Raw genomic sequence first — 11291 nt, 5'->3', positions numbered from 1 at the left:
TGAATAGGCAAACAGTATGGCCATTATGTTCTCAGTAATAGTCTACACACAATCTTGGCTTCAAATACGAAGATGCTATCATTACCTACTTAACACAGCTATCTGTGGTATTTCTAAGTCACCAGCTACTGCGATATTCAGACATGAAAAAATGTTTTGTCATTACACAATGTCCTTCAATCAAAAGATCTAGTCTATGTGACCTTAAACAAACTAATGTTATATAAAGTCACCCATTAAAATGTTAGCTTATTTAACCTTAAAATAACCATGATACTGAAGTAAATACTATTTAGTTCTTCATGAATTCAGGTCTTGATATCCTTAATTTTACTGGAACATTTTCTGTATGGCCAGAAAGGAAATAACAGTATTGCAGGAGCCTTAAATTATGTACATTTCTGTAACATTTGGTGCTTAACTCATGTGAGGAAGGCCCTTTGAAATCTCCCACAGCTTTACTTCTGCTTGGGAACATAAGATTTTGGTAAAAATAAGACAGTGTTTGCAGTGGGGAGTTTCTACAGGATGTTCTACGAAATATTCCAACAGACAGACAAAAACACCTACATCATTATTTTTACACGATATTTTCTGCATTATAAGTTTCCAACAATATATCAGTGTACCAGATAACCTAAAATTAAGATGAAGCAGGTCGTGAAAAGAACCAATCTAAATGCAGAAGAAAGGACAGTATTCTTATCAGTGAAGAGGATCAGGAAATTTGGAGCAGGAACAAACCAAGCTCACAAGCTGATAGATCGAGGTGCTTGTAAAAGCTGCAAGAAAATTATTTTTGAGGGGGTAAAGCAATTAGGAGAGTGCCTAAGTGCAACCGGAGGTGACCTGTGCATGCAAGGCTATTCATTAACAGATTAAGAGGGGAATGAGAATTGTGATGATGAAAACAAAGGCATGACCCACACGTAGAAGAGATGAAAGAATGAGCAAGTCTACCAGACAAGGATAGAGAGGCTGCTGAAGCTAAGAAGGTCAAGGGGGACATCAACAAGCACAGCATAGGTATGAGTGAAGATGAAATCAGAGGAGGGGAAAGCGGTGGGGGAGTGGAAGTCATAGGGATAAGATGTTTGATGTAAAGGAAAGAGGATGGAGGAAGAGAATGGAGAATTAAGTCTTGCTTCTGACAGAAATAAAGCCTCAGTTCAAGCGTTTCAATTTTTCAAGGACATTATTATCCTAGACTAAGGGTGAGGCACATGGTGGGTTCCAGGTTGGGGGGGAAGGGAGTAGGAAAAGGAGAAAAGACTTCAGAAAAGTGAAAGTATTTAGAGAAACACAGTACTGAGGTTAATTGTGTGATACTGCTCCATTTGCTTGGCTGAAGACAGAAATCCAAATGCAGATAATTTGCATAATTACATTATAAAATCTGAATTTGAGAGTTAACATGAAACAAGAGCTCTGCATTTCTATTTCACATGCAGTTTTTTTCAAAGGAGTAGACTAGCAACCTTGAACAAATGTAATTCATATAGGAATTGTAGGGGACTAGGAAAAGCAAAAGGAGAATTTCTCTGAAATGATCTCTACCTACAGAGCTGGCTATCTGCTGTCATGGTGACTGTCCCCTCTTTATACATTTTATACATCAAGAGCTTAATGGCTGAGCAGTCTCATAGAAAGATGAATTGGGTTCCTTCTCAGCTCAAGTGTATGTTTCGTACATACGCACTATCCATACTACTCAAAAACCAGGCAGCAGGTTGCTTGCAACACTTTTTTTTTTTTTTTTTTTTTCACCTGTATTTAAAATACACAGAATATAGTATCTGTAAACCAGCCAGGGAACACCAGAATACATATCTGCACCTTCACTCATATGTGCTTTAATCAACAGTCAGACTACAAAGTCATGATTCCTTTAGAGCACTCCTTCTCCATGGATTTCTTGCATTTTAACAGCATATGATTTTTTATTTTCTGTCTGAAAACCATAATGATATTAGATACACATCCCCAAAAGGCAGCTGCCATTATCCAGATTACTCTGTACCCCACGATTACTCTCCTTCTGGTGAAGAAGTAAACTGGATCTAAGTCTCCCAACTTTCTGGACATCTGTTCAAAACACTAGGTGCTTTAGAAATACAAGATTATACTCTAATCTCAGCAAAGAAAGTATTACATCTGAAGACGCAAAACTTGCAGTACTTTAAGCACCTAACCAAGCATCTCAAAAGGGCAAACACGGGGAAAGAAAGACCAACCGCAGTTGTGGTCTTACACACCTGAGTTGTGCCCAAATCCCACTTACACACAAAAATGCTAATCAGATCTTGCCACTAGTTCTCCAAACATCAAGGACAAAATAACCACTTTCCCTTCCCTGTTTTGTTAATATTAGGTGCGAATTAATTTTAGGTGTTCCAGAATTTTTTTCAACTATTTAAAAAAATATATGCAAGTTGTATTTAATTGGCATTATTCTGGATAAGTTATTATCTCATTCACATTGTTAGATAAAACAGATTAATTATTAATAAAGCCAAACACAGCATAGATTTCCTAGCTTCAATAAGTCAGGGAAGAAACAAAATTGGACAAATCTCTGCTTCTAAATTTAATTTTCCAATGTCTTCAGCTAGAAAGAAAATCTAATTATCTCAGACACTTGCTAAAAGATGGAATTTTTAAATTACCACATCAACTCAGCAGCAAAGTGTCATTTAAATATAATCAACTGCTATAAGAGACTCTATCCAAGGTTGTGAGACATACAGAGTGTGTAGGCAAGCGGCTCAGCTAATGGAACTGCTCCCTGAAACACGTGGTGATGGTAGAATGTTCACCTGACAGTATGTTTGCTAAAAAAACCCACAAAACAAAACAAAACAAAAAACCCCAAATCAAACAGATGGGAAACTACTGTTCTGTGGCCTGTGCTTCATCTAATAAGAGGAGGTGTCAGTTCTCTTACTGTGGTTTCTATTCAGAATGACAAATAATTCAACAAATGTTTAGTGATGTATCAGTCTAACTCCTAGCAAGAGTGCGTTATAATTGATGAAGTTTAGTAAGTTTGGAAGCAATTCAAAAGCAAAGTCCAATGAAACAGCAGCGCTTAGTGAGCAAAAATGCATACAGCTAACTGCAAATCACCTTTGAAATACACCCAATCAAATATTTCAGCAAAATATAACACATATAAATTCCAATTAAAAATGGCTGAAATACAAAACAAAAACTTTAGTCCCAAACTGTAGACTTCAGTAACTGTTCATAGAAATACAGGGGTATTAAATGATCTACTGGAAGTCTTCACCAAAATGCCCAGCTGAAAAATAAACATGTAGAGGACTATTAAAAAAAAAAGACTTTATAAAATTATTGAGGGCCAGAACTACAAAGTTCACATAAATTTTGTTTCCTCCAAAGTGAAGATGTATTAGCATATAAAATTTCATAAATACATGATTTATTTTGCATTTATTTTCTCCCCTAAAGTGATGAAGAAACATCTAAGTAAGAATTTGAATATAACCATACAATTAGGGCTTACAGTAACACCATATATTTGCATATTTTCTTCTATTTCTTATATTCTTAATCTCTTATTATTTAAGTAGATTTTAAAAAATACTAAAATACATGTTATTCATGGAAAAACACTCAAATTTCCTCATCACAGACTGAAGAAACTCTTCTGAATATCTATTTGCTTTTTTCTCATGGCTTTTTTTTTTTTAATGAGAACAATTGCATGAGATCAAGTATCTTTGTTCCTTAGGAGATCATCTGCTCCTGCTGCTCATTTACCATCTGAAATCATAATCATCTGTTGGTGACAATCTAATCATCTTCACAGTAACTAATTGTGATGTCACAAACAAATGATTATGATTTCAGGTGGTGAACAAACAGCAGGAGCAGATGTACTCTGAAGAACAAAGACTGTAAAGTCATGCACAATTCCCTAGTAATAAAAAGTTAGGCAAGAAAAACAAAGAGCCTGTCCTTTACAGAGAGGTAGGATTGCTCTGAATCTATTTTTTTTATTATTATTAGTTTTTCAGTACTTACTTTGTGACTCCCAGAATTGCTGGAAATAGATAAAGGAAAACTATACTATGGAAAATTGAGGGTGGGGAACATATAAAAACAGTTAGGGTAATTTTTTCCTTGTTAGAATTATAATATATTAAAAACCTGTTACTTTTTCCTTTTATTTTTATATATTTTTGTTCTTCATAGCTCATCTACAACTTCTCCTAGGACACATACTGTATCATCTTTGTGATTACCCCATCCAGAAATATAAAACTAAAATATGTCCCCAAGAAAATGCATTTTGCATTAGGATTGTTTATTTGTTTTGTGTTTTGTTTTTGCTGATAACTGCTTAAGTCAAATCCAGAGAGATAAACGAGCATTTTGTTAACAGTAAACAACTCCTGTACAGGCTGCAAATGCTCGTGGCCTGCCCACAGGGTCTCAAAGTCTCTCCCAGCAGCATCAGGGAAAAAACCTCACTCAATCTTCTTGTTATTTCACATGTGAAAAATGTCTAAGATATCTCAAACCAAGAAACAAATAGCTTCTTGTTTCATTTTTCAGATAGTGAAATGGAGAGGAAAGGTAAAGAAGTAAACCTGTGGGAAGAAGCTTTGCCAGTGAGGAGGAGGAACAGAAGTGAAGTTTGCCACAAGGATAGCTGCAAAAGTACCATGAGAGAGGGGAACAGGAGAAGTTAATTTTCAAGGATATTTAATAGGGAATACTAAAAAAGCATTGAGCGAGTATGTAGGAGGATACAGACTGTAGAGTATTTCTCAGCAAAACCAAACTACATAATCGAGGTACAACAAAATCTGTTCTTCAACTGCACTAAAATATATAATTCTTGCAATTTTTGGTTTTGTTGTACTAAAGTATATGACTTCACTTTACTGTTCTGGTTTTATTTCACACAGTTTCAGATGGGAACGCAGGGTGTTATGCACACAAAGAAAAAGTATCTGCCTGCAAAAGGAAACTGATGCACAATACGTTGTCCTAACAGGACACAATTGTTTTCCTGGAATAAAATTACTGGAAATCTGAATAAGAGCTGCCAAATGGTAGATGTAACAATCTCGGAGCCTTCAATTTTCAAGACCACTGAAAATTAGGTTTTAGGATAACAACAAATGCAAACTGTACACTTCTCTTAAAAGCAAGAACACAAGAACATAGAAGGGAAGAAGCTGCTCCATTTGCGCTCAATAATGATGACACTGCAAGAGTAGATTCACCTACCAACAACCATTCTTCTTAAATATAAACGAGCATATTCATACCTGAAAGGATGACATTTTTGATCTCAAAGAGTGGAACTTGCTTGGAATGGCCTTAAAAAAAACCCTGCACTTCACAGGTGCATTAGAAATCATGCACACTAGTGATTTCTTTTATTCAAAATGAGAAGACAATCCAAATTTCTTCAGTTCTCCTTGACTACAAAGCTCTTAAGTTATCTTGGACTCTGGGGTTTAGGGGAAGATCAACGGGTGCGTGCAGGGACAACTCTTATTAATACTAGTTCTTCTTCAGGTTTTTTTATGCATTCCCTGTGTGGGAAACTAACACATAATATTCTACCAGAAGCAGAGCAGGCAAAGTGCTCACAGGTAAACATGTACTGGCAGACCACCTCCCTACTGAGTATTAGCACAGCATTTCAACAAGCAATCATGCCTATGGCAAACTGGTGAGAAATACCAAGTGATACTGTGTAGATCTTCTCCAAATGCAGCAATCCCCTGACCTCAGTCATGTCCTGAAAATCAGGCTTCTTCACAGAGCCAGTCAGTAGGAAGGTATCAACTGAACCTACTGGTTACCTAAATACCATACAAAAAGTTCTATACATTTTCTATCCTGGAACCTGTAGTTCCTTCCTATACATTACAAATAAATGGTGTGACATTTATATGTTGAAAGATCTTCAGTATAGAAACTACTACAAAGGTTTTCTATATAAAAATATACTTTTAATAGAGTGCCAATTGATACAGCAGATTCATAATTCTATCAGAAAGGCCATTTTAGTTTAGAAATACCAAGAAAGGTTTCAATGAGAAAGTCAAAAAGAAGACCTATGAGCAGTTAATTCAGCCAGGGGTGATATCACATTAACACATTTAAGGAAAAAAAATGCATTTCTAGGTCTTCCATCCTGGGTGAGACTGTAAGGTGAAGAAAGACTGTTCTGTCCTCTACATAACTGTTAACAGATCCATTCTCCTCTTATGCCTTTACATGGAAATCACAGTTAAGCTGTAAGTTTTAAAGAAAATACCCTAGAAGAGAAAGGCCCTTTATGAGGCGAAGAGTTAAAAAAATCAGTAAAAAAACTATACATGCCTGTTGATAGGAGGCCAAACCACCAAAAATGCTATTTTGCAAAAGGATAGCATGGTCCCTCTCAAATTAAAAATTACACACTTTAATCAGCTGATTATTATTAATGTTGCCTCTGGATTGGAACCCTCAAAAAAGGAGGTAAGGAATTAAGCCCAGTGGACACTAAACAGCACTGTCAGAAATAAATGCTCTATCTCTATTGATATGATAGCTACATCTCTTTTGATTTCAAATTTACTTGGAGATCAGAAGAATGGAGGTGAAGGCTTCTAGAAATGCCTTTTGTGCATTAGAAAAGCATCCCAGAATGAAAGCTTGTTTCTGTACCATGGCCTGTGGTGCAAGAAGGTCTGTGAGCAGGTCAATCTGTGAAAAATAAGTTCTTTGGTCAGCACAGGTTTAAAATATAATTTTTGTTGATCTTGTCTCCTGCTGAGTGAGTTTGTCTTTGTGTTCTCCTTCTACATTTGGATTTACATGTATGACTGCCAAAGCTTTCTTGCCAGATGAAGCCTGGGAAAGGGATTGTTTTTTCTTGTTGGTGTAGTAGACGGCTGTGATGTCATCTATAAATATGTTTCCTACAAGACACTGCAAGGATAGGAGAGAAAAGCTAGTGGTCTTATTCTGCTGTCCCAAACTCCAGTATGTTAACATCTGAAGATGTTAACATTTGAAGATATTTTACAGGCCATGTTCTTAGAGATTTTGACAATGCAAACAGAAATTATCTAGAAGTATTGATGGGGATTGATGATAGGGCTGGAATGAAGCAATTAAGAAGTCTTAGATCCCATAGAATCCTTCCTTTCAGGGAAACACAATGGCATGTGCTGAATCCAACATCACTTTAAATAATAGCAAACTTCTGTGTAAGTTGAAGCAGAAATTATTCCCCAGGTCTAGTGACTGAGAAGACTGTATATTTACTGGAACACTACTGAACAACCTTAAAACCTGATTGTAGGACCATGCCCTTCAGACGTCTATAGGCAAAAACCAGAAGGTAGCTTATGTGTGTGTCTGTCTCTGGTAGAATCCTTAGTTGAGAGAGATAATGTTTGGGCCTCTTAAGAAGTTCAAAAGTCAACACAGTTCTAGAGAAGAATCCAGGGCTTGTGGAAAAATGAAGGAAGTACTATTTATATTATCTTTACCACTCTAAACAGCAAAAACCTAGTTACAAAGTCACAGAGGTCTGTCCTATTCGTTACCTATTGCAGTGCAAATGAAGTCAGTGTTCACCAACAAGGTCTCTCAGGCTTTTGTGTCTAGAAGCACAGTTAAAGGAAGAGAGAAACTACCAGCAGCAGAACCTGATCAGAGTCAGGAATTTCTTGAGAAATTTTCAGCCCATACAAGTCCATTGGACCAAACAGGATATATCTTAGCATGCTGAGTCAACCAGCTTATGTCACTGTGAGGCCACTCTATATTATCTTCAAAAAGTCATGGAGATCAGGAGAGGTCTCCAATGCCCGCAGAAAGGCATCATCATCCAAAAAGGCACGTTGATCAGCCTCACTTCAGTCCCTGGGCAAATGATGCTGTAAGTGCCCTGTGGGCACAGAGGAGAAAAAAAGCCATTGGGAACAATCAGCATGAATTTACCAAGGATAAAAACAGCCTCAACAAGCTGATTGCCTTTTATGATAAAATGACTGGATTTATGAATGAAGGGAGAGTAGTGGATGTCATTTACCATGGCTTTAGCAAGGCTTTTGACATCATGTCTCCCACAGCACCCTTGTATCCAAGCTGTGATGTTAGAGTCTCGGTAGACGAACTGAAGTCTGTTTGGATGATCAGGCTTAGAGGACAGTGGTAGACTTTGAGGGACCTAATAGCAATAGCAGCCTTCTAATACCTAAGAAGAGGTTGCCAAAAAGATGGAGCCAGGCACATTACTGAGGTATCTAGCAGAAGAACCGGAGATGATGATAGTCATAAACAAACAGGAGATGTTCTGACTGGGATAAAAGGAAAAAAATTCAATGTGAAGACAATTGAGCATTGGAACAGGCTGCCCAGAGAAGCTATGGAATCTCCATCCTTGGAGGACTGGAGAGAAGACATAAGCAACCTTGCCTGAACTCTGTACTGATGCTGCTTTGAGCAGGCAGTTTACATGACCTCCTAAAATTCCTTACAACCTGAAGGACTCAATGAGTAAACAAAAATCTCCTTGTTCCTGCACTCATTCGTACCTATACTCACACATAGGACACTCGAGTTAATTCATCTAATTGTAATAAAAACCCTAAAATATTTACAGAAAGCATTTCAATTCTCTCAAATAATCTAAATCCTACAGAGACAAAAAGAAATAAGTATAAATATAAATTTAGAAAGCAATACTTACTGTTACTTGTTGGCTCAGGAAACCCAACATTCTGGCCGTTCCAACTCTTGTTTTCTCCAAGCTGAAACAGGTAGAAAAAGACAAATAAGTAAAAGGCAAATTACTCCTTAAACAGAGCATTCCTGTTTATAAATTTAGTTGAAAGATTCTAAAAAGGATGACTTGGGATTGCCACATCTGCTAACAAAACTTTGCTAACCAATCTTAAATTTTGTCTAAAATAGGTTATTTGAAGAATGTACCCTTCATGAATAAACATTAACAACTATTGCCTAACACCGAAATATAAATGTTTCCCCAAGGACTAGGCTCAACTCAATATGTTACCAAATCAGACTTAAAAATCAAATGTTTGAAGCAGCTCTCAACTGAAAACATACACAGAGAACAGAGAAATTACATTCTAAACCAGGAAGATCCTAATATCTGCCTATGAAAGAATGCATAAACACTAAAAAGTACTTTGAGTATAATTGAAAAATATTTACTTGCTAGGAATTCGTTTAGTTACTGAAGTGGAAGCAAAAAAAAGACTGCAATTTTCCATTATTTTAATATATAGACTTTTTTGAGGGAGCTAATTTCCTTCAAATTGATTTTATTATGTTTAATACCAGGTATTACTCTGATACAGAAAAGAGGAGCAATTAGAAGTTCAAAATAGCGCCATTCCTGATGTCTACACAGTAAATAAGATGGCAGCGTTCTAGATTAACGTGTAAATGTGGATAAACAAGGCGAAGCTTCCTCATGAGCTAGGAGCTATTGACAATCGGCTCAGTGAATGTGAAACACATGATCCTTGTCAGATTTCACTAGGATTTTGTATGCAAACAGAAAATCTCACAGCAAAGCAGTCTATATGCCATGACAAAGTCGTAATCATTTGTCCTGGATGACAGGGTTGATTGGAAAGTGGAAGAGACGCGAAGGAGGATCAGCCAGCTGAAATCTGCCTCTGCGTCTCAGAGGTTGCATTAAGTCTGTTTAGATTACTATCATGTTGTAATGAAGACTACTAGATGATATGTTTTCCTTGGGAAAGAGGAGGGAAGAGCATATTATGCAAAGCAGCTGTTCCAATGATTGTTTCCCTGCCTTTCCTCATCATGTACATCCCAATGTGCTTACAGCACAGGCAACATGCAATGTTAGTGGAAAGGACAGTTAGTGGAAAGGGAAGGTAGGTATTAGAGTTGGCTCTCAAATTGGTCACCTGCCTCCATGCATTTTAATTTCATGTAACTCCTTTTATTCGTACCATGAAGCAGATATGTATATTGGAAAACACAGAAGACAACAGTTCTTCAAATGAATAAGCAATATGAAGTCCACAAATAGGTTTGTATTTACTGCTGTCAGCATGGTTTTATCATGAATCCATACTGTGCATCTATGACGTGATCTGAAAATCAGCATGAGCATGGTGCCACAATAGAAGAACATTTCCAACTCTCCTTATTCCTCTCTTTCTACTGTTTATTAACTTGATCACGATGGGGAATCTAACAAGAATTTATCTATCAGTAAGTTATCCTTAGTGCTGCTGTCTCACATGAATGCAATCTACCCTGGTTTTCTTCTCTCTGAGAGAATAATAAGTGGTGAGAAAAAACAAAAAGATGGAAATAGGAAAAAATGAAGACATTACAACTCTCCATTCTGATCCATAGAGCTAAAACTCTGATAGCTGCAAAAAGTCTCCACAGGGCACTTTCAAATTGCTCTCCTGAGAGCTCTGCACAACCATTACTGATCTCTTCCAGGAATCGGATTACCTCAGAAAAGAGCAGAGCCTTTACTTTTTTACATTACTTCAATTACCTGTTTACCTGTGCTGCCATCAGCACCGTGCATGGCTCTTGTAATGCTCTTAGGTCTTCATTAAAACAATTAATACAGCCACATTTTATGCAGCAGGGTTAAGGAAAAAACACTGAATTTGGTTTTGCTTTTTTTTTTAAGGGAGCAGGAAGGGGATGAAAGGACTCAGGGAAGGGGCGGGGAGGGAAGAGAACTTTCCTTTTTTAAAAGTTTCAAAACCAACACAAGTGAAAATTGTCCATTTAGATGCCAACCTGATACGTCAGCTAATCTACATTGGGTCCCATTTTGGATTCAAAGTACCTTCTAATAGTAAAACTTTATTGTGCAATTTATATGGAAGGAATTTTGCAATGCTCTAATTGTTAGAGATCTAAGGGCTATTTTCCCTTTTCTCCAGCACAGTTTAGTTTGAGAATTAAAAAACTTTCCTCTACACAAACTAACTTGTGTATCTGCTTTAAATATGTTCAGTTTGTTATATACAGAAGATAAAGCCAGATGTTCTAGATATTTTATGTCCTTAACCCCAACAAAGCTATAAAAATTTTTCTATGATCTTGAGTACTCCCACTACATAAAATCTGAGCAGTTCACATTTTTTGGATACAGTATCATGTTTGCTCATTGTGTTCAGAACAGTATTAGGCCATTGTATGCTATTCTATCAATTCTAAGATAACTACATCTGCAAGTAGGTAATTAAACCTGTTTTTTTAAAGACAATGCACTTGTA

The 11291-nt window shown here is 36.7% G+C and overlaps 1 protein-coding gene across 2 annotated transcripts in view; it reads right to left on the bottom strand.

The window, feature by feature from the left end:
* The window catches only part of STAU2 (staufen double-stranded RNA binding protein 2), a 174140-nt gene that overhangs the window by 89222 nt on the left and 73627 nt on the right, over positions 1 to 11291 (bottom strand). For both annotated transcript variants that reach the window (XM_035890092.1, XM_009634492.2), the window contains exon 11: positions 8732 to 8792. In XM_035890092.1, coding sequence (XP_035745985.1) covers positions 8732 to 8792 — 61 coding nt within the window. The remainder of the gene's footprint in view (positions 1 to 8731; positions 8793 to 11291) is intronic.

This window comes from Egretta garzetta, unplaced genomic scaffold (assembly GCF_000687185.1).
Source record: "Egretta garzetta isolate BGI_Z169 unplaced genomic scaffold, ASM68718v1 scaffold251, whole genome shotgun sequence".
In the NCBI taxonomy this organism is placed as follows: Eukaryota; Metazoa; Chordata; class Aves; order Pelecaniformes; family Ardeidae; genus Egretta; species Egretta garzetta.
The sequence above is the reverse complement of the archived record's forward strand: the minus strand, read 5'-3'. Positions and strand labels throughout refer to the sequence as shown.